At 40.7% G+C, this 24,246-nt stretch overlaps 2 protein-coding genes across 7 annotated transcripts; both read left to right on the top strand.

Annotated features, from left to right (window-relative positions):
- The first annotated feature begins 200 nt into the window (after window positions 1-200).
- On the top strand, window positions 201-8,146 carry LOC134620359 (E3 ubiquitin-protein ligase TRIM21-like). Of its 4 annotated transcripts, none has more exons than XM_063466506.1 (3): window positions 246-269; window positions 3,254-3,427; window positions 5,277-8,146. In XM_063466506.1, the coding sequence occupies exons 2-3, from the start codon at window positions 3,395-3,397 to the stop codon at window positions 6,933-6,935; spliced, it is 1,692 nt and encodes a 563-aa protein (XP_063322576.1). In that variant the 5' UTR covers window positions 246-269; window positions 3,254-3,394; the 3' UTR covers window positions 6,936-8,146. The 4 variants fall into 4 exon arrangements, 3 of the variants coding, with proteins under 3 accessions (XP_063322577.1, XP_063322576.1, XP_063322575.1); XR_010092106.1 differs by lacking the exon at window positions 246-269 and having other exon boundaries at window positions 280-3,427; window positions 5,277-7,242; window positions 8,033-8,142; XM_063466507.1 differs by lacking the exon at window positions 3,254-3,427 and having other exon boundaries at window positions 201-269.
- A 5,555-nt stretch (window positions 8,147-13,701) lies between these two features.
- LOC134620356 (E3 ubiquitin-protein ligase TRIM11-like) lies at window positions 13,702-20,763 on the top strand. 3 transcript variants are annotated; one of them, XM_063466499.1, is made up of 3 exons: window positions 13,702-14,074; window positions 16,069-16,314; window positions 17,372-20,763. In XM_063466499.1, the coding sequence occupies exons 2-3, from the start codon at window positions 16,150-16,152 to the stop codon at window positions 19,073-19,075; spliced, it is 1,869 nt and encodes a 622-aa protein (XP_063322569.1). In that variant the 5' UTR covers window positions 13,702-14,074; window positions 16,069-16,149; the 3' UTR covers window positions 19,076-20,763. The 3 variants fall into 3 exon arrangements, with proteins under 3 accessions (XP_063322569.1, XP_063322572.1, XP_063322571.1); XM_063466502.1 differs by having other exon boundaries at window positions 16,069-16,143; XM_063466501.1 differs by lacking the exon at window positions 16,069-16,314.
- The last annotated feature ends 3,483 nt before the right edge of the window (window positions 20,764-24,246 follow it).

The following is a 24,246-nucleotide window of genomic DNA, read 5'->3' on the forward strand; positions in this document are numbered from 1 at the left end:
ACTGTGTGTCAAACACTTCCTTAGCTTCTTCATTCAACGTGTAGAATTGCAGCTCTGCACCTAGGCTGCCATAATCTGTAGAATGAAGAAAGTGCATGCATGGTTTGTTGGCTTTGCAGCTGCTGTGACAGACTGATAGAGAGCAGCCAGACTTCTGTGTCTAAAGATTAATCATCAGCTGTGTCGTTCACTGTCAGAGCCTAAAACACGGTCCTGAGCTGAGTCATTGTCACATATTTATTCGCTCTTGAAGTTGAAACTAAGTAAAGGTAAGTTTCCTTCTTCCCTGTACAGTTACAAGAAAAAGAGGGCAACACAGGGGAGTTTCAGTCTGTGGCACAAAAGCTGTGAAACCTCCAGCTGAGCCTGTGGACTCATTTAAAGAGCAGTTGAAAACTTCTCTGTTTAACCAGGCTTTTATTATTGCTTTAAAGCCTGTTTTTATCCTAATTTTAACACATTTGTATTGCTATTAACTGTGTTTTAATTTTTGATTTTATTTTATTGAGATTATTTCTAGTTTTTACTTACATTAAGAAATGTTTTAAAGGGCTGCAGAGGATATAAATATTATGGTCCTGGGTCTCTTACCCAGCGTTCTGTGTTTTTTGAGCTTTGAAGTTTTATTTAGATATCTTTAGATTGTTTCTTAACTTTACACTTCATGTAATATTCCTAAGCTTTATTCAGCTTTACGTTTATTTATCACCTTGTATATTAAACAGTAAAATACTGGCAGCAGGCTGAATATTGTACTCAACACTAAAAATCTTAGAAATATGGTATCTAACCACATATTTTGTTTGCATGGCAGTACTGTGGCCTCCAGTAATATTGTGAGGAATCTTGGAGTCCTTTTTGACCAGGATGTGTCCTCTAGTGTGCATGTTTATCACTTATGTATGGCTGCTTTCTTGCATTTGCATAGTATCTCAAAAATGACAAGGCCGACCCAAAAAACTTTCTAAAACTGGAATAAAAACTAAAATCTACAACTGTGTAATTACATTCAACTTTCATTTAACAGGCGAGTGAAAAAAAAGGATTTTCATTTTTTTCCCATAAACTCAGTGAGCTTTTACCCAGAAAACGCTGATGTTTCTGCACAAAAATTGTTATACTGGTTCTTCTTTGCACAGTTCAGCTTTAGGCTGCATTTCTTGATAAAGCTGCGGATTGTGATATTGTACAATGACTTCTGAAGTACATCTAAGGCCATGAGGCTCTGTCAGTCACAATAGCATGATGGTTTTGAATGCAATACCTCCTAAGGACTTAAAGGTCACACACATTCAGCAGTGGTTTCCTTGCTTGACCTTTATGCACAGTGATTTCTCCCGTCTCCCTGAATCTCTTCACGATGTTATATACCATAGATCAAGGGCGTAGATTTGGCATGGACGGAAGGGACATGTCCCCACCAATATCCAGCGATTATTGAATTGTCCCCACCAATAATTTGATTTCTTCGAGTAAAGAAAAACAAACCCGATAGAAAGAAAAAAAACCATCTGTCAATGTCTCATTCACCCAGCGGTGCAGAAAGAGTTAGATTGACTATGTGCACGTTAGCATATGCTACTTCCGGTGCGGAAACTCCTGTGAGGAGCTTTGTTTCCGGTGTCCTATTCGCGCCCTGTTTACGGTCCAAAACAAGTTAAGCAAATGAATAAATCAAGCGGCGACTTACATTTCTATAGATGTCTTGGGCATTTACCCAATATATCTGTAAATGATGTTCATCGACTTGTCGATATTTTTTCCCCCGCGCCTCAGAGCAAAAGAGAAAAGGGATTCAAATGTTATATTTCTCAGTATCTATAAACAGCGGTCCCTCGTTTATTGCGGGTGTTATGTTCTAAAAATAACCAGCGATAGGTGAAATCAAGTAGCCATTTTTATTTTTTGACGCATGGACATCGTGGACATACAGTACTGCACTTCAGAGTCACACTGCTAGGACACAGGACACAGGACACAATGTGATGTAAAAAAAAAAAAGCATGCAAACTTGCACTAAAAATATCTGCGAAACAGCGAGGTGAAAGGTGAACTGCGTTATAGCGAGGGACCACTGTAATTCTGAAGGTAAGTCACAACATACCCTTCGTAAATACTAATGTATAGAAACCCTTACCAGCAATCATTCATTTTTTGTGTGGCTTTTTTTCACGGTTTGTTAACATGCTGTGTAGGTGTGTACTTGACTAGCTGATATCGACATAACGGGGAAACATCTGGTTTGACTATTCTTCACCTGTAGTTTGAATGCTGAACATTTGCCTGTTTAAATCATAAGACCAGTCACTATACAGAGATGTGCTTCTGAATGTGGACAATGTGTCTTCTGATTCTGTAATGCAGTTCTGCTTGTGTTGAGTGATGTAAACAACCGATGGATCTAAACTCTTTAAACGTCAAAATTGATCATTAGATTTTTTATGACACAACAGTGGTGAGTGTTCCCACCTTCTGCTCTTTGTAACTTAACGCGATCTTTCCGTTTTCGAGTTTTGGACATGATTTTGGAGTATATCTTCGCAGTAGCGATTGACCGCAAAGTAAAGCTACCGGAAATGTACAACCCCACATCCGGTCTCAAACCAGGAAGTTAGCATTTTCTCGTGCACATAGTCAATTACGTTCTCTACTGGAGTCCTACATCATGGAGGATGGCAGCAAAGAGGAAGAACCTGGATATAAGAAAGTGTTTTTCAAAGAAACCTGTAAGTCACTTAAAGCAAAGTTCACTCATAAAATGTGTCTGTCATAATAACGTTATAGGCTATGCTAGGCTTTGGCCCACATCAGTCTAAAATTGTATGTATGTGTTTGGCTCCTTCACATAGTGGACATTAGGGATGGGTACCGGTGTCCGGTGCCATCATGGCACCGGTTCTGACATAAACGGTAGTAACCAGACCGAAAAGCAGCGCACATTTCGGTGCTTTATTTCGGTGCTTTTTTTTTTCCTGAGCCAATTCTAGCCAATCATTTTACGTTTCCGAGGATAGTAGGCGGGCCCAGGTACGTACGTTCTTTTAGAGCAGAGCTACAGATTAAAAATGCCCAAGACGAAGCGGTCAAAAGTCTGGCTGTACTTCGCAGCAAAAGATGCAAACTCAGCAGCCTGCAACAAGTGCTTTAAGCTGGTACTGTGATACTGTCAAAGGAGGTAACACCTCGAATCCGATGAAACACCTGGCGACGCATAGCGTTTTTTTAAAGCCGAGAAATGCACCGTATTTGATAGCTTGCTGTGAGACCTCACACCGTGCACATCTACTGCGGGTGTGGTGCCTGTTATCGGACCTGGAGTTAGCAACATCCCCCAAAAACCCGAAGAGGAGAGTCCTGGCCCCTAGCCCTGCCAGTGTAGCAGAAATGGTGACGGATGATGATGGCAGCAGCAGCCGTTCTTCTCTGCGTGAGTAGCTTAATGTTGTTCGTGTGTAGTTTATGTTGAGTAGGCTAACCACGTTATTAAATTAATGCACGTAAGGTGAACTAGCAAACACCGTCGTGGTTACATGCGGCTGTCTTCTTGTTTGATAGCAGATACTCCCTTCACCCTGGCCAAAAAGGCTAAAATGACCAAAAGAAAAAGTGGAAAACAGCTAAACATGAGAGGTTTTTGGACCAATTTTGTGTTTTTTCCATTGTTTAAGCACTGCTTCCAGCCAAGAGTGATACCATATATGCCCTATAGCTGCAGAAAAGGCTAACATTGTTATCTTTTTACAAAAAACAGCTGAACATGAGAGGTTTTTGGACCAATTTTGTGTTCTCCATTCTTTAAGCACCGGTTTGAGCACCGTTTAAGCACCGGCACCGTTTCAAAAGTACCCGTTTGGCACCGGTATCGGATAAAACCTAAACGATACCCATCCCTAGTGGACAATGAGTTGTTGTGTGGGGCACCAGTAGTCCATGTGTGTTGCTGTAACAAATCCCAGCTCACTGACTTGATCGGGGCAATAGTGCATAAAATGTTCCATAATTTTGCTGAGAAATCTTTTACTTTGTGGTAATCTTAGATGAGTAGTTTTATGGACAAAACCTACCAGGTCATTCAGTGTTCCCTTAGTGCTAATGGTGGTGTAGTATAACTGAACCAATGTTGTTAAGTCCTTAAAGTCATATTCTTTTATTGTCATGACTGTATTTGAAGCTATTTTTATTTTTGTATGGTACCTGATTTATATGGAATATGGCTGAAGTAAACTAAACTCTAAAATACTTAGTCAGTCATTTGTTTAATAGTAATTTTACATTATATAATTCACATGTAAAACTATGAAGTGTAATTTTAAATAGTTTAAAAGCATGTAGAATAGCATATGTAGGCAAGTATATTTCTCCCTTTTTATCAAGAAGCAAAGACAAAATGGGGAAAAAAAGAAACAGGGCAGGGTTCGGTGGTTGAATCATCCGTCCCCACCAATGCCAAAACGAAATCTACGCCCTTGCCATAGATGATGAGAGAAACAATGTTTTTATATTGAAAGATAATTTTCACATGAAGTTCCACAAACAGTGGTGGGCTACAACCCCTTTTGCAAAGACTGAACCTTTGGGTATAAAAGGAGCATCCACCAAACTTGAAATCCTGCACCTGATATCAGTTAACCTGCTAATTGAGAGCCTTACAGATTGTTACTTGTCACTACATTTACAGGGTTATTTTGAATCTGTGTTGAGGGCATCATTGTCTAAAATTGTTTATGTGTTTATGAAATAAAACACACTCAAGTGCATTATGTGCACTGAGAGTAAATACATTTTGTTTACCAGAATCTGCTAACTCAGCAGCCATACTGGTTGATCCTGACATAAAAAAAAACACGCAAAAAGCAACAGAGACAGTGGTACCAAAATTTCAAAGAGAAACTAACATGGTGAATGTAAAAACCACTGTATGAAATTCTTTGTTAGACTTCTTGATAGGACAGGAACACAACTTGTGTTCCTTGGTCCAGTGCCCTGGACCAAGGAGTAGGGTAAGTTGCCAATATCTAAAAGAATGAAGATAAATACCACCATATCCATATATCAATGCAAAAAAGGTAAAGAAAGCATCAAAAAAGAAAGGACAGAGAGAGTTACGCTGGACATAGTTAAGTCCTACATAAAACCTTTTGAGATCAAACACAACAGACTTACAGACTAAAGCAGATTATGGTCTGGAAGGATCAGAATCAGAAACTAAATAAAATCCATAGATTTAATTAAAACTGAATTTAAAATAAAATCATTTTCTTTTCTTCCTCACTCAGAGTGCAGATATGTCTGCTGCCAGCTGTCTTCTATCTGAAGATCAGTTTCTGTGCTCCATCTGTCTGGATGTCTTCACTGATCCAGTCTCCACACCATGTGGACACAACTTCTGCAAAAACTGCATCAGTCAACACTGGGATATCAGCTACAGGTGTCAGTGTCCTTTGTGTAACAAGTTGTTCAGGATGAGACCTGAGCTGCACATCAACACTTTCATCTCTGAGATGGTTTCTCAGTTCAGATGTGAAGCTCAGCAGAAAGTCAGCAGCAGCTCAGAGCAACAAGCTGCCAAACCAGGAGAAGTTCCCTGTGACGTCTGCACTGGAACCAAACTGAGGGCCCTGAAGTCCTGCCTGGTGTGTCTGGCCTCCTACTGTCAGACTCACCTGGAGCCTCATCTGGCAGCTTCGCGTCTGAAGGGACATCAGCTGATCGATCCTGAGGCGAAGCTGGAAGGCAGGATATGTGTGAAGCATGATAAACCTCTGGAGCTGTTCTGTAAGACTGATCAGACATGTGTCTGCATGCTCTGCTCTGTTATAGACCACAGGACTCATGAGTTTGTTTCTCTGAGAGAAGAATATATAGGAAAGAAGGAAGAACTGGGGAAAACTGAGACTGAAATTCAGCAGATGATCACGAAGAGACGACTGAAAATTCAGGAGATCAAAGAGTCAGTGAAGATGAGTAAAGATGCTGCAGACAGAGAGAAAGCAGAAGGTGTTCAGGTCTTCACTGCTCTGAAGGAGTCTGTTGACAGACGCCTGAATGAGTTCATAAATGAGATTGAAGACAAACAAGAATCAACAGAGAAACAGGCTGAAGGTTTGATCAAAGATCTGAAACAGGAAATCTCTGAGCTGATGAAGAGAAGCTCAGAGGTGGAGCAGCTCTTACACTCTAAAGACCACCTCCACCTCCTCCAAAGATTCTCATCCCTGAAAGCTGCTCCAACCACCAAGGACTGGACAGAGGTCAGTATCCATCCACCATCATATGAGGGGACTGTGGTGAGAGCTGTGGTGAGAGCTGTGGATCAGCTGAATGCAACACTTGATGAAGAGTTTGAAGACTTGTTTGAGGCTGAGCTAAAGAGGGTCCAGCAGTATGCAGTGGATGTGACTCTTGATCCTGATACAGCACATGCTAATCTCATTCTGCCTCATGATGGAAAACAAGTACACTGTGGTGATGAAGAGAAGAGTCTTCCAGACAACCCAGAGAGATTTTCTATGTTTCTTTGGGTTTTAGGAAAACAGAGTTTCTCTTCGGGCAGATTTTACTTTGAGGTTCTTGTTAAAGAAAAGACTGACTGGGCTTTAGGAGTGGCCAGAGAGTCAGTCAACAGGAAGGAAAACATCACATTGAGTCCTGAGAAAGGTTACTGGACTGTAGCGATATATGAAAATATTTGTGTAGCTCTTGAGGATTCTGAAGTCCGTCTCCCTCTTCACTCTGGTCTTGAGAAGGTGGGGGTGTTTGTGGATTATGAGGAGGGCCTGGTCTCCTTTTATGATGTAGATGATGCAGCTCTCATCTACTCCTTCACTGGTTGCTCCTTCACTGAGAAACTCTACCCATTCTTCTGCCCAGGTGATAATGATGATGGTAAAAACTCTGCACCTCTGATCATCTGTCCTGTCAATCAATCAGTCTGATCTTTTTTTAATTGTGTATTAAACCGACACATAGAAGCCCTAAAAACAAAATTCAGCAAACTGCAAATGTTGATTACTTTATTTAGAAGAGACCAAGAGGACACTCCTCAGATGCATGGCACAGCAAAGGATAACCAGCTCATCAGGACCACACTAAGCTGTACATTTGCACCTGAAGGACAAAAGGAATTCTTTAGAGAACATTAATATTTCCACTTTGAACTGTGAGGACAGATGTTTGAAAGAGGAGCCATCTATATTCCAGTGTGAAAGACAGTCACTCACCAGACATGACAGCAGTTGTCAGGTACTTAAAATACAGTCTTGAGATCCATGCCCACGTGATTTATTCCCCACGCACACCTTGATCCACGTGACCTTAATAACTCAAATGATGTCTGTGAAGGTTCTCAGTCATCCAGGTCTGCATCTAAAGGACAAAGGACACTCTTTCAAGGATGCCAATGTTCACATTTTGGACAGAGAAGACAGACGGTTTGAAAGAGGAGTGAAAGAAGCCATTTATGTCCACTGTGAACAACCATCTTTGAACAGAGGCGGTGGTTTACGACACCAACTGTCTGCCATCTATATTCCAGTTTTGAGATCCCTTCCCAGACACCTTAACACCCACTCACATCTTGGGCTATCTGCCCTCAGGAAATCATATGATAGGGTGGGGCTAGGTTTCACAACGAGTTCACCCGAAACCTTGGCTGATTGTGTTCTACACCATTTTCACACCTTGGCTCATGTGATTAGGTAGAGGATCATCCGGGGTCCATTGTCCCTCTCGGTGGGTTACTCCCACAGGGCTTAAATCTGGGACTCTCCACCATTTGACCCTAGAACTGAAGAAGCTTCTCGGATGAGAGGTGAAACATCTTCAACTAACTTAAAGAAGTCCAGACGCTTTTCTTTCCAAACTCAAATGATGACAGATTAAGTGAAAAAATCTCAGAGCCACATCCAAGATGCTCTTAGGTGCCTTCAAGTCAAGTTCCATGACCTGCATGAATGAGGACCTACACAGAAAGAGTTTTCTGATGACACCTTTCTACTAAAATTTGATTGATTTTTTTTTTCATTTGTAATAGACCATGTTATCCATCCATCCATCTTCTTCCGCTTATCCGGGGCCGGGTCGCAGCCTAAGCAGAGAAGCCCAGACCTCCTCTCCCAAGCCACCTCCTCCAGCTTGTCTGGGAGAACACCAAGTCATTCAAGCCAGGCCAGAGATAAAATTCCTCCTGTGTGTCCTTGGTCTGGCCCTGGGCCTCCTCCCTGTGGGACATGCCCTATAACATCCAGAGCTTTCAGTAACTCAGAGCAAACTTCATCCACTGCACAATCGCACCACTTTCCCGTCCTGACTTGCCCGATGGTTTGCCAGAATCTCTTTAAGTCTAAAAAGTCTTTTTAACTGGCCTCTTTGAACTCCTTCCACACCTAAGTTTTTGCTTCAGCCACTGTCCAAGTTGCATTCCACTTGACCTGTTGGTACCTATTGACTGCCTCCAAAATCCCACAGGCTAGGTAAGCCCAATAAGACTCCTGCTTCAGCCAAATGCAGCTCAGGGCAGCAACTTCAGTAATGGAGGTGCTGAACATGGTCCATTCTGACTCAAAAACCGCAGTTTCCCTCTTAATGCTGACAACCTCTGGCTGTCTGCCAGAGGTTGGAGCTGAAGATCTTGTGGACGGGGGCCCCTGCCAGGAATTCCCAGCACACCCTCACTATATGTTTAGGCACATGAGGTATGTCCAGTATCCTTCCCCACCACCGGATGCACCTCACCACTAGATGGTTATCAGTATATGGCTCAGCACCTCTCTTGACCCGAGTTTCCAGAACATCCAGCCGCAGATTTGATGATATGATTACAAAATCGGTCATTGACCTGTGCAGGGAACAAACCCTCTCATCCACTGGGAAAAAGGAACAGGCAGCAAGCTGAGGAGATATTAGGATGAAGCCTGAAACCCACTGAACCGACAGAAGCTTACTATTGAAGTAAATGTGATCAGTTTCAGTATTATTCACTAAGCTGTTGCAAGTCATCTGATTTCCATCAACAGCTAAAAAGATCATTTCAGCAAGTCCAACTTTTTTTAATAAGCCCTAAATTTGCTAAGAACTGCAGAATTTTCAGGACACTATTACTGAACTGTGATCCAGTCATGCAGGAACAATGGATGCAGGCAATCCAGAAGTTCCACTGGTGGCTATAAGGTCATTTTTCATCATTGTATTTCATATTTAAAATGCAGCAATGAAAGCACTATTGGGGGATGCTCAGAGGAAGAAGAGAGTGGCTGGCACAAAGAAATGTCATGGTCCCAAGTCTTCAACATTTCAGTTCTGTTCATTATCAAGATTTTTTTCTGCTTATTTAAATGTTTTATTCTTATAATTTTGAGTTTACTAGTTTCTATCTCATTTTGTTTTCCATGATTTAATTCCCAGTTTTGATTGTGTCTTCCTTTGTTATTTGTAATTAGTTAGTTATTGTTTATACTTGATCCCCTGGGTTTCCTGTTTTCCCTGTGGCTGTGAAGTCTGTGTTTCTGTGTTTGATGTTCCCATGTTTAATTCTTTCCCGTTTTATTTAGTCTCTTGTCTTGTGTGCATTGTATTTAGCTTTGCTTTCCCTGTCTTTAATTAATTGTCTTTAATTTCAGAGGTGTTCTTTGATGATCCCCATTTCCCTACTTGCCTTGTTTCTATTTATATCCTTTGTCTCCCCTCAGTTCTTTGTTGGAAATAAAAGGAAAAAGGATACAGTCATTTCATTGCTCAGACATGGCCATACTGATATAAATAGGACATTACTCATAATAGAAAAACACCACGCAGGAATCTTAGTAATGGAAATTAAACCGAACCTTATTGATTCTTTTCAAAAAACTAAAGAAGTTAAAATTAAGATCTTGGGCCATATTCCATTTTGTAAGACAGAGTAATTTCTTTGGTAGCATTTGAGAGGTTTTTGTCTTCTCCACACTCCATACCAGTTGGTGGTCGTAATGCACAATTTTTCTCTTTGTCAGCCAACAATAGAAACTAATAAAAAGGAAAAAAAAAAGAACTCCACAGCTTCACGAACAAAGAAGCCATCATTCATGTTAGTGCAGCGCTGCAGTAGATTCACACTCTTGCAGAGAGCTGTGATCTCATTTTTAAAGCAGTGACACCACAGCCTCTATGATGGACAGTTTCAGTTTACTGTGTTAAACTGAGTTACACCACGGCAGCAACTTAAGCACTGTTTAAAACCGCTGGTGTGTCATTAGCACGAAACTTAATGTGAAGATTTTTGATTAAGAGAAGCCGGGTCAGGAAAAGAGATCCTGGATGTGCTGACCCTGGTCTTTGACAACAGGTTGGAGGTGGTTTGCTGGACTGATGAGGATCTTGTGTCAATTTACAAACACTTTATGTGACAGAATCATTCAAACAGAGAGCTGTGAAGCTAAACTTACTCCTCATTACACCAAGTATTCCTCATGAAACTCCGAACACTGGATCCAACTTAAAAATAAATCAAAAGGTGAAATAGATTCCTGAAACTGTCTAAGTAGAGCTAACAATAGAAAACATCATCAGTCTTGTCAAAGTCTTGATGAGATTACATGAACACAGCTTGTTAAAATTCACCGTGAATTAAACAAATAAAGATAAGATCTAAACGTGGTGTATTCATGTAGAGATACAGACTCCACACAGATTAATCTCTCAGTTCACTGTGTGGTAGAAATCTCTGAATGAGTTTATTTCTCCTGTTCCTGTCAGATATTCAGCAGACAGCTGAGGGTCTATACATCAGTGTGTAGTGTTTAATGTTTTAGGTTTGACTGTCAATTTAAAACTTTCCTGTTCATGTGTGTCATTAAATCACAAGTAGATGTTTCTGCTGTTGTTGTAATAATAAAATCTGATTTCTCTTGTTAAGGTCTTTATAAAAACACATCTCTTTTGAGCATTAAAACATGAAGTGATCAGGGTAATATGCTATAATAAAGAGTTTAAAGACTTCATTTCCAGCTGTCTGCAGGTGTTCTAGTTCACATCGAGAGGTGAACAGCCGTACTGTAAACCCTGAGCTCGTCCTAAGTGGGAAAACGAGTCTGAGCTTCACAGCGGCCTCACAGATACATTGTGATTTTTATACACACAGGTTTAAATGGTTTAAATTAAGCATAAAGCTCAGAGCGCCCTCTGCTGGATTTTCACTCAAAGTGATATATTTACATTTAGAGCTGTCATGTTAATGCAGGCTAATCATCAAATTGGGAAAATGGTGAATCAGTACAGCCTAAATGACCCTCAGGATGATGAAGCTGAGGGTTTGCTGGATTGAAGAAAACTGCAGAGCTCCTAATGGCTCCTAAAAACACAAATACACATAAAACAGGAAGTTTATCACCTGGTTTTCCTGCAAGTGTGAGAAAAAAATAACTTCGCTTTGCAATAATTCAGCTGATATTTATGTGACCATAGTCACAGAGTTTTACCTCTGAGGGGTTAAAAGATACGTCAGAATAGTGACGTCAAGCAGATTTGTTTTGCTGTATTGACTGAGATCAGCTGATCTGTGCTGCTGTTCTGGTATTCATTGTTTTGCTCTTTTCATGTCTTGAATTTAGTTACTGAGGTCCATTTTAACTTTTATGTTTGAGGGGAGTAGTAAAGTGTGACCTGTACAAGGACCATTACTGCCACTGAATAATTGGTAGCTGCTGACTGTGTGCCAAACATTTACTCAAGTTGAAGTCGAGCCACTACTCACCTACACTTACACCAGAGACACACTGTTATACCTCTGTTATGCTGGATGAATCCGTCAAGGCTATTAAAATACAGTTGTTTCATAGAAAAAAAATTTTAAAAGGAGGGAAAAGAGGAAGTGATACAACAGCGTTCCCCGGGCAAGGCAGTGGATCTCCACTGGTAAGCATGATACTCTGTAACACACTGTGAAGAAAACTGGAGGAGTTGATCAAACAGCATGGCCTTTCTCTTGTGCGTGCAAATAAAAACAAAACTTGGGGGAAGAACCGAGAGGGGTGGCAGCAGCATGTTTGTGGGGACAGTTGGTACAGAAATGACACCATCAGAGAAACTGAATTCTGAAGCACTTGGGAAATCCCAAAGACTCCACCTGTGTTTTGTTTGTTGAAACCATCTCTGTTTTTAATGTGTTAAAGCATCATCTCCTTTTACAGAACCCAAGTCAGATGTCTGCCTCTCCACTTATTATTAAATGCTTTTAATTCTCTTTAACTGACAGAACTCAAAATTTTAGGGTGAAAAACATGTGATCCATCAGCACTGGTGTACCTTATGGCTGTGTTAGCTCACTAGTCCTGTTTACTCTTTATAATCTTTATATTTAAGTGTACACTTCTTCCCACTCCTTATAAATAAGTAACTGAATCAGAAAAGGTGAAGCAATATTGAAATGCATTTTTCTTTATTTTGTATAACATTTTTCTTTTCTTTTCTTTGCTCAATTAACTTCTGTAGATTGTTTACATGATTGAAATAAAAATGAACAAGCAATCAAACAATTGTAAGCCAAGTAACTTTACTTGTCATCTTCTGATGACAAATTTAGCCTGCTATACGAGAACACAGATCTCTCAGTGCGCTTCACTGAGGTAAACATTCAGTCAGGTTAAACCGTTTTCTTTAGATATCAGGGTATTCACCTTGATTGCCTCTTTAGCTGGAATGGTCACATTGAGAACTCATATTCTCGTTTACAGCAAAAGGACTTTATGGCTTTGACTAATGTGCTTGATGTCAACTAGAGAACAATGTTTCTGTTCATCAAGATAGAACATGGTATGGCGTATTGTTATGGTATGGCAAGCTCTCTGTGGAGGCAAAATCTAAGCTGTTGTATCTGGTGCAGTTTGCCATGAAGGTGATGGAGGACTGAAGACCTCTCCATACAATCCATTCATGAGTGACCTGTATTCATTGAGTCACAGAGCTTTATTAGACCCTCATCTATCCTCCATCCTGATTAGTAGCTCTTGCCTTCTGGCAGAAGAGACAGAGTCTCAAAATGCTGAATAGCATTAAACTTTAATTTGCCTGCATGTCAATCAGGGTTTTTAATGATCAATTTTAAAGTTATCTGTGCAATATGAGAATTGTGGAGTGTTTGTTTTCACTAAATTGACTGGTTATTAACAGATAGACTTCTGTTCTTTATCAATTTACTTATTTCTCTTTTATTCAAATGTTTATTAACTCTTTACGAAGGAAGCTTCAGTGACAGCAACTGAGCCCACAGCAAATATTCCTAAAGGACAATAAAGTATCACTCAGTGTAAATGGTGTTTTTTTTTCCAGATTCAATGTTTGAATATACTTGAGTTGAGGCTTCATATCAAACAGCAGGTGATTCACTTTCTTTGATTCCATCATAAAAAATAGTTTTGCTGTTTTTCCACACGTGAGCAACATAGTCTGTGTTTTTCTCTTTACTGTTTCAGCTGAAGGACCAAAACAAAGGTCTTAGTCCTGCTACTTCCTCTTTCCTGGTGCTCACCACGTGTGTGGGTGTCTTGAGCGTTCTCCACATGGCGCTGCTTATCTGCCAGGCTGCTCTGTGTGGCTTTGGTCTTCTCATATCTGGAGCATCAGTTACACAAAGGTGGACATTTAAAAATACAATTTCAGGTGTAATGTGTCACAATGGTCTGACTAACTTTGTGCTCTTCAACAGATGTTGTACAGATTTGGGGAAATAAAAAATCCAGATTAAGACAGAACAGCATTTCAGAAGTCAAACCAAACAGAAAATATCAGCACAAAGATTTCCCTTTAACTTTTCCAAAAAGCCTGCTCCATGTCACTGAAATGTAACACACATGCACGCAGGTCCATAAGTACCTGCAGGAACTGCAGAAAGAAACGGAGACTCAGACTACATTTGAATGTATCCTGATAAATATTCAGTATACATTACATTAAAAGTTGCTGCTGAGACGGCAGAAGGAAGAGGTGGAGCAGCATCTGAAAGAATCTAAAAGTGAAACTTAAAGAGAGTTTCTCTTCAAAAGTGCATCAAACTCTGCTCATCCAGCCTTTCTCAGCAGCACAGCAGAGCTTCTGTCCAACACTGGTAAGTACAGATGTCCATGATCACACTGTTTTAAAGGGCAACTGTTGATCCTCCTCATTTTATAACCTGTAAACAGGATGAGGGGAGACTCTGGTGTGACGTTCATTAAGTCCCTCAGCAGCGCCGATTCAGAGTAAAACTAACCAATTAAAGGGGAATGAACTGGATTCAGAGCATGAGTAGACTCATAAAAAGACCCTAGAAATATTCTTAATGAGCTAAAGACATCAGGATTACCTACAAAGGTCAGCGGTGCAACTTCTTCTTTCCAGATGTTGAATTTCAGCTCTGCACAGAAGCTGAAATGCAACAAACTTGTTTTGTTCTTCGGTTGTTGTTTCAAAAGGTTGAAATGAGAGTTGACATTACAGCGGCACTCATCAGACTACATGTGTTGGATTGAGACAAAGAAGTTTACAGTTAAAATCTTTGATCTCATCACAGTCACATTAGTTCCAATTCACTAGCTTGAACCACATCCTCGTGAGGTTTGACAGCATTTCTAACAGATACTGGCAGATGGCTTGAGCATGACTTGAGGCTGCGGTTTGCGGAGGGTGGTGGCTCCCCTGGCCTGGCAGATCTTTGTGTACTAATGAGAAGTAAATTAACTGAAAAGAGTGGGAGGGACATGGAAATAAGAACAGCTTGTAGTGCAGGGGGATCATATATAGTCAGAGAGCAGGAAAGAGCAGATATGGAGGTGTGGTCCTGCGTCTGAAAATCAGATAAATGATCTCTACTAAAAATGCTATCATTCAGCCACAAATCCACTGTGGAAACTTAGCTGTCACTTCTCCGGACTTTGGAAGTGAATTACATAGTTTGGATTTCAGTCTGCTTGCTTTTATTACTGTTTATTCACTACTTCTTGTACTTACTGTTTCTATTTCTTTTTTCTCTTTCACAGTAAAAACATAGCCAAGGATTTATTTTATTGTGAAGGAGTGACAGGAAATATAGTGCGTGTGACACTGAGTAAGCAGAGCTTTGTTAACAGGGATGTGTTTTTTTTTTTTTTTTAAATGTTTATTTATAAGATTTTAAGTTCAAAGTTACTTAACGTCACAACAGTCAAAGGACATAAGATTCAAAAACAGTAACATTTAAACAGGGATGTTCTTTAATAAAAAACAATCTACACAACAGAACATGAACCATTTGTGTTACTTTATCAGTAACAGTTGATCCTGTTTAACCTGCTCATACCTTTTACAGCATCCAAATAACTGATGATCACATCCTAACAGTTTTTAAAGTGGACTTATTCTGCTTGTTTCCAGCTACACATTTTTATACTGGGACTGTCCTAGAGTAGCATTGCATGACAATTGTCCTGGACCATACATGCCAACCCTCCCGATTTTTCCGGGAGAATCCAAAATTTCAGGCGACGTTCACACGTACACGGGCATTTTTAAAAACGCAGATTTTCCGTTTTCGTTTTTTTTTTAAAATTCTGTACACAAATAAACGCCAAAAACGAAGGAAAACGCTGCTAGAAACATGTCAAAGCAACAGGTGGCAATATATTCCTAACCATGTAGAAATGTTGGCCAATCAGAAGTCTAGAAGCCTGGGTGGACATATATATAAGACACTTAGATAACTTATGAATGTTATTGTTTGACTTTTTTCAGTATTTTATTTGTTTGTGAGTAAATTGGTTTGGCAGAGATTAAAGTTATTAAATTAGATTAGATTAGATTAAATAAAACTTTATTAATCCCTCGGGAGGGTTCCTCCGGGTTTTCTCAGGTGGATGTAGTCTCTGGATTTATATATATGCATACCCCCCCCCCCAGCTCTTTTGAATGTCTCCCTAATTTTCAGGTCTCAAGGTTGGCAAGTCTGGCTTGGACCCAGCATTCTGAGTTTATTGTGTCTTTTGAGTGTTTTGGTATTATTATAGTTTAAGTTTAACCGGCTAATTCTGGGTTCATTCTTATTATGTCTGAGTTTGCTTGTGATCAGTTTATTTCCTTGTCTATTAGGTTTCCCTTGTGTGGCAAAACCCAATTGCTGTGTCCAAATTGAGGGGTAGCATGCTTCGAAGGCATCAATTGTAGGTAATTATGTCACAGACACGTGACGAAGTCTGTCCAAATTCGAAGACCCCTCCAAATGCGGCAACAAATGCATCCTCCTTTTACCCAAATTTGAAGGATGGGTCAGGTGTGTCCTTCGTGACACAGCCAGTTTCCCGCTGCCCGTTGTCGCAGTCAACCTCGTTTTTGACTGTGAGTTCTGTTTGTTTGGTTTCTAGTTAATTCCAGTTCTGTTTATGTGCGTGTACATCCCGCGAAAAAATGTGAGTTTAGTCCTGGCTGCGAGTCTGTGTTTTGGGTCCAATCCTGCCTGCCTCACACAGCTATTCATTACATAATCTTATGTGGCTCTTGGCTCTGGCAGGCACATCTTTTTTCCCTTTCCCTCCCCTGTTTTTCCTGCATGTCTTCTATGTCCCTGTCTAGTCTCTTCTAACTCTAACCCTCAGAGAGTCTCTCAGTCTTTTTCTCTAAAACCTAAAGAATTATGGATTTGATCAACTGGTCCCTGAACGAAACTGACACCCTAGAGAAGCCTGGGCTCAGGAGAGCCCGATTTTCCTGCAGAGACGTTACTCGATGGTCGGTTGCATCGTGTGCCTGGTGACACTCTCGATGTAGGACATTGAGTGACATCTACCATTTGGAATCCTGATAACAGAGTTCTGGCTGATTGGAGCTGGCTCGGACCAGGCTTATTGACATACTCATCCTTCAAGATTATCCATACACTGTTTCTTTTCCTACCTACACTGTGGTAGAACAGCTTCAAGCTACCTCTGATGCTTATAGTTGTGCTTCCTTGCTATGTTTTTTCATGCATACACAACTCATTTACCTATATTCGCCCAATAATATCAGCACTTTACCAGTCATAGTTGCTACATTTAGTCTGTATTCTCATCTGCACATGGATGCCTCTCCTTATCTCTCACTGCGCTTGAACATGCCTTCCCCCTCCCTTCTTCCCCAGGCTTGAGGCCAGCACTAGGAGGGGACTGGATTGTGACCCTCTTGTGGCTGCATTTGTCCGAAAATTATCTGAAACTCAGTTTGTAGAGCAATCTGTAGTCTGAACTTTGGGCTCACAGGGATTACATACACTGACCTTATTATTTAAGAATGAACATTCACAAGGTGAACAATAGGAGATATGTGACAGGAAAGAAGGAAAAGCAGAACAAGTCCACTTTAAAAATAATGAAAAGTGAATTTGAAATAAAATCATTTTCTTTTCTTCCTCACTCAGAGTGCAGACATGTCTGCTGCCAGCTGTCTTCTATCGAAAGATCGGTTTCTGTGCTCCATCTGTCTGGATGTCTTCACTGATCCAGTCTCCACACCATGTGGACACAACTTCTGCAAAAACTGCATCAGTCAACACTGGGATATCAGCTACAGGTGTCAGTGTCCCATGTGTAAAAAGGTCTTTCAGACCAGACCTGAGCTGCACGTCAACACTTTCATCTCTGAGATGGTTTCTCAGTTCAGACGTGAAGCTCAGCAGAAAGTCAACAGCAGCAGCTCAGAGCAACAAGCTGCCAAACCAGGAGAAGTTCCCTGTGACATCTGCACTGGAACCAAACTGAAGGCCCTGAAGTCCTGCCTAGTGTGTCTGGCCTCCTACTGTCAGACTCACCTGGAGTCTCATCTGACAATGAAAGGTTTGAAAAGACATCAGCTGATCGATCCTGAGGAGAACCTGGAAGGCAGGATGTGTATGAAGCACCATAATCCTCTGGAATTGTATTGTAAGACTGATCAGACATGTGTCTGCATGCTCTGCTGTGTTTTTGACCACAAGACTCATGAGTTTGTTCCTTTGAGAGAAGAATATGAAGGAAAGAAGGCAGAACTGGGGAAGACTGAAGCTGAAATTCAACAGATGATCATAAAGAGACTACTTAAGATTCGAAAGATCAAAAAGTCAGTGAAGATGAGCAAAGATGCTGCAGACAGAAAGAAAGCAGAAGGTGTTCGGGTCTTCACTGCTCTGAAGGAGTCTGTTGACAGACGTATGAATGAGTTCATAAAGGAGATCGAAGACAAACAAGAATCAACAAAGAAACAGGCTGAAGGTTTCATCAGAGATCTGGAACAGGAAATCTCTGAGCTGATGAAGAGAAGCTCTGAGGTGGAGCAGCTCTCACGCTCTAAAGACCACCTCCACCTCCTCCAAAGCTTCTCATCCCTGAAAGCTGCTCCAACCACCAAGGACTGGACAGAGGTCAGTATCCATCCACCATCATATGAGGGGACTGTGGTGAGAGCTGGGGTGAGAGTTGTTAGTCAACTGAAGGAGACACTCAATAAAGAAATGAAGAAGCTGTTTGAGGCTGAGCTGAAGAGGGTCCAGCAGTATGCAGTGGATGTGACTCTTGATCCTGATACAGCACATGCTAAACTCATCCTGTCAGATGATGGAAAACAAGTACACTGTGGTGAAGAGGAGAATGATCTTCCAGACAACCCAGAGAGATTTTCTGAATTTCTCATTGTTTTAGGAAAGCAGAGTTACTCATCAGGCAGATTTTACTTTGAAGTTCAAGTAAAAGACAAGACCAAATTGATGTTAGGAGTGGTCACAGAGTCAGTCAACAGGAAGGAAAAATTCACGTTTGAACTGAACCGAACGAAAGGTTACTGGATTGTAGGAGTATATGAAAATAATTATATAGCTCTGGAGGATCTTCCAATCTGTCTCTCCCTTCAGTCAGATCCTGAGAAGGTGGGGGTGTTTGTGGATTATGAGGAGGGTCTGGTCTCCTTTCATGATGTAGATCATGCAGCTCTTATCTACTCCTTTACTGGCTGCTCCTTCACCGAGAAACTCTACCCATTGTTCTGTCCCTGGAATGTTGATGATGATGGTAAAAACTCTGCACCTCTGATCATCTGTCCTGTGATGATAGGTGATGGTGATGAGGATGATGATGATGACCATGATAACTGATCATCATCTGTTCTGTCAATCAGTCAGTCAGATATTGGAGTGCAAAACTAACACCAATGGAAGATGGACAAGAAAAGGTCAAAGCCATCAGGTGCTTCAGTTTAGAAAAAAAAGAGAAACGGAGGTGAAACGAGAAAAAGATAAATGTAAGCAGATGTGTCATGTGTGGGTAATGGCGGGTAGCATGTATGACATGTATCCTGAAACAAGATAACATTAATTAGTAGGGATAGTGATAAACTTCTGTTTACCTTTGTTAGCCACTTGGCTATGATAATAAACAGTAGGCAGACAGTAGATACTGATGTTGCTCATTGAATCTTTTGGACTGCGTTCAGCACAATATTAATTAGACATTAATTGGAAGAGGTGTATTGTTGACTTGTCTCCTCTACGAATTATAATGGCTGTTTGTTAGCCGTTCGCATACTATGCATACTGTCTCTCTTTCTGTGTGTGTGTGTGTTTATCTGTTTAAATTCAGTATAGTTCCGACAACAGTTTTCACAATAAAATATGTTAATGCGCAATCCTTAACATGTTTTGTGTGTGTGTGGGGGGCAAATAATTTCATGTCACCACATTTTATGATTATCTGGCATTTTAGAATAATTGGTGTTGGTCAAACAGATATGCTTTATAGGAGCCGCAGACAAACCAGGAAACAAACACTGGATATATCTGAGACATTTGTGTGGTTCAAATACAGTCTGTCAGTTTAAGTTATCGACAATCTTGCTGTCTTCATCCTTATTCTTCTAAAATTTTATTACTCTGATTTAGGGCTGGGCCATATCATACCGTTCACGGTAATACCGGTGTAATTTTGGGCAACGATAGGAAAATGAAATATCGCGATAGAATATGGGTAAAACGCGCATGCGCAGTGCCTATGTTTACATACGCACATGGCGGCGACGCAGAATGAGAAGAGCGAAAGTGGATCGTTAAATGAAACGGATGAACCAGAATTGGTTTGTAAAAATGCTGCAACTTCAGTGGTGTGGAACTGGTTTAGCTTTCGTCCGTCAGATACACACCAAAGCACTAATTTTGGTAGCGCATGCTAGCGGGCCGTCGTTATTACCGTGTTGTTTGGAAAATACGGCACACTTAAAATCAATTCTTTGATTTTTCTGAAAATTGACAGTGCCCCTTATAATCCCGTGTGCCTTATGTATGAATTATGGTTGTGTTTACTGACCTCAAAACGATTTTATGTGGTACACGGTGCTCGAAAATCTGTCAAATGTTTCAGTACGACTTTGCTAAGCTACGAAGCTGCACCGCTTGATGGATTGTCGGAGCATTACGGCTATCGTAGGCAGGAGCCTCGCGGAGTGATACGTACTGTGCTTCAACATAATATTACCGTATTGTGTGTGTATAACCTCTTTTTAAGTTTTGTGGATATTATACATGGTTATGCTGAGGATATGTCGGCCAGTTTCCACTGGAAATGCCTTTTGGTTAAACTGTCAGCAAGGAATTTGCATTTGCACTGTTAATTTTTTATATAACTTTAATGCACATAAAAAACAGCTGCTTGTTTAAGTGAAAATACATTGATGGGGTTTTTTGCACTAATAAAGTTGTGGAGTTGTAAAGTATTTTGTCTAGTGTCAATTATATCGTCAGTTATATCGTTATCGCAAATTTTCAAATGTATATCGTGATAAATATTTTTGGTCATATCGCCCTGCTCTACTCTGATTTGATTTCAGCATTGTTGCCTGTGGACTAAAGCATGTACTTTACAGTGTCTGCACTCAAAGTGAGTCCAGTCCACTAGTGCCGCCTGTGGCCATGTGTCATAGCCTACAAGCAGAGTAACTTGTGACACATCTGCACCTGGCTCTGTCAGCACATTGAGTAGAGGCTGAGTGGCTGCACTCACACCTGAAGCATTCAAATCGACCCACAAACATGTTTAAATATTCAATGCCAGTACATTGAATTATCAATACTAAAATCAGTCATTAAGCATGAATCATTTATTTCTGTTTATTTAAAATGTGTAGTTAATCGCCTTCTGCAATCCGGTCTTTAAGTGATGACGTGATGAATCCTGCTTCCGGTGTTCTGGGAATCCATCCTACCTGGCAAACCATCCTACCCATTGTTTCTGCGCATGCGCACAACACGAAATTCAGTGGAAAACCGTCCTACCTTTGTGAATATTAGCTAGAAAAATACTCTGACTGGTAAAATTAACTACCAAACCATCCTACCTTTGTGAATGTCACGTACAAGCATACTTAAACTGCTAAAATTTAGTGGCAAATCGTCCAACTTATGTTAATCTGAGCTAGAAGCATACTTTAATCTACATTTAAGTGGCGAACCATCCTACCTTTGTGAATATGAGCTACAAACATACTTTAACAGCTAAAATTCAGTGGCAAATCATCCTACCTTTGTTAATAACAGCTAGAAAAATACTCTGACGGGTAAAATTAAGTGCCAAACCATGCTACCTTTGTGAATGTTACCTACAAGCATACTTTAACGGGTAAAATGAAGTGGCAAACCATCCTGGCTGTATGCATATGAGCTACAAGTATACTCTGATGGGCAAAGTTACGTGGCAAACCGTCATACCTACTTAAATTGGTGCTGGAATTACTCTGTGACAGCAGAAATGTGCATAAACTACTTACGGTAGGACGTTTTGCCAAAGTAGGATGGTTTGTCAGAACACCGGGCCCAAAGTAGTCTGCATTAATTAAGGCTGTTGTGTTTTTAACATGTTTTAATCCTTTGTATCTTGTTCTATTTTATCTCAACAAGCCCCTAAAAACAGCCAGTGGTCACTCTCAGCTTTTCTCGGTTTTTATTACCGCTAATCACTTTAAAGCTCAGTTTTTAAATCTTTACGATGTAACTTCAGCCCAGCCCATGCAGCAGTATATTAATAACTAACCTCATATTGTGGATGGATTATCTCGGTGGTTCTTCTGACTGATGATTGGTCCGTTTACAGCATCCTGCCATGCGATTGCATTTGCTCCTAACCATTGGGAACCCTCACATGAACTTTTATCGAGTGGCAAAAAGTCCTCCGTTTGTTAGCGTTTGTCCTCCAGCTTTACTGTTTATGTTATGCTAACATAGCTTTGTCGCGCTAGCGATCACTTAGCACATTATATACCAGCTGGCCCAACTTCAGTAACCCTACAAACTTCACTGCTGTTTACTTTCCTGTCTTCATTTATGTTGGAAGTGATAGCAGAGCTGTATGTCTTAATTTGTTTCTTAAATCCCTCATTCTGAACATGGTATATTATATTTAGAGGGAAGCAAGCGAGCTAGCTCCCTGCTAACTTCTAACGGTGTGTTCACACTGAACGCGATAGATGCGAGCGAAAATGCCCCAAACGCCCCTAATTTGACGCGTGCACATTCGCACCTCGACACGTGTCCAACACAAATCCATCGCGCCTCAAAATTGCATATTTTGACGCGCGTGAACCGGAAATGTGGGAGGAATGTGGGAGGAAGTTGTGCCAGACGGTATCTTTGCTAGATGGCAGCTGTCGAGCTAGCACTTGAAGAGAGAGTCTCCCTTCTCTATTTACTGTGGAGAGCAGAGCAGCGGCGTTAAGGACGTCCTCGCTGTACCTGGGTCCGGTCCTCCAGAGGCGTGAGCAGTTTGGTGAGTTTCACCACTTGCTCCAGGAGCAGCGCCTGGATGACGGCCGAGTTCAGCGATATCACCGTCTTTCACTCGCCCAGTTTGAGGACCTGCTGTCCCGCGTCGGTCCCAGAATCGCCCGCCTAGACACCAACTACAGGCGCTCAATCCCACCTGCAGAGCGCCTGTCCATCTGCCTGAGGTTAGTAAAAGTGTTTAATACGGTAGTCCTTTATTGATACCTGTGCTAATGTATGCTAAACCATCCGTTTATACACTGCTAACATGGATGTGGTATGCTAACAGTGAATGCTGTCGGTGTTTACTGATAGCAAACTGTGGTATGGAGACGACTGTTTATAATATTTCTAGTGATACTCGAAAGGTCTCATCAAGTCCCGATTTAATTCGATTTATGCTGTTATCAGTGTTAGCAATGATAGCATGGCTGTGGTGTCTATCAATGTATGCTCTCTGTGTTTGCTGATATCAAACTATAGTATTTGGACCACTGTGGGTTAATCTTTGTAGTGATACTCACTCCTTTTTTTAAATTTAGTTCTGGTTTAATTCTGGTATAGTTGAATATTTGTATATAATCCTTGCAGCTGTCAGACTCTATAACATACAACATACAACTCTTTATTTCTATTAATGTCTTACTTCATTCCTACCTGACTGACATGTTGAGGAATTATGAGTGATTGGCACACTGTAGGGGTAAAAATTGCTACCAATCAAATTATGATATGTTAAAGTTAAAACAAAACACAACTGACTGTTTTATATTATATCTAATATATGTTATCCTTATAATTACATAATGTTTTATGTAAGATTTATGTTTTGTAATTTAAATCTGACATCACAAAAGTATTTTGGAATTTGAATAATGTATTTTGTAACTGCAGTACACATAATACTAATTTTGAACAATTTTGTTCAGGTTCCTTGCCACCGGGGACCATCGCGTTCAGTTTCAGAGTCGGTGTGTCCACGGTGTGCCAGATCACCCCCCAGGTAGCGACGGCCATCTGGGACTGTCTAGTAGACGACTTTATGGCTGTGCCTTCACCTGGAGACTGGCGGTCCATCACAGAGGGATTCCAAGAGCGCTGGAACTTCCCTCTCTGCTGTGGAGCTCTGGATGGGAAGCACGTCCAGACAAAGGCACCCCATATATCATATAGGAGACACACACATTGATATACACTAAATATTTATTTCATTTCTTTTTTGTGGTGCCCAAATTTATGCACCTGCTTGATTTTGTTTAAACAATTATTGCACACTTTTTGTAAATCCAGTAAACTTCTTTTCACTTCTCAAATATCACTGTGTGTGTCTCCTGTATGATATATTTAACTGACATTTTTTATTGTAACAACCAACGATTTATGCAGGAAAATAATGGCTATTAACAAGGTTGCCCAAACTTTTGCATCCCACTGTATTAGTATATTTTGTCATTAGTATAATATGAAATAAATTCTACATGTGTCAAGTCGTGTGCCAACATTTGCTGTGTAGTAGAACT

Source organism: Pelmatolapia mariae, linkage group LG23, assembly GCF_036321145.2.
Source record: "Pelmatolapia mariae isolate MD_Pm_ZW linkage group LG23, Pm_UMD_F_2, whole genome shotgun sequence".
NCBI classification, from domain to species: Eukaryota; Metazoa; Chordata; class Actinopteri; order Cichliformes; family Cichlidae; genus Pelmatolapia; species Pelmatolapia mariae.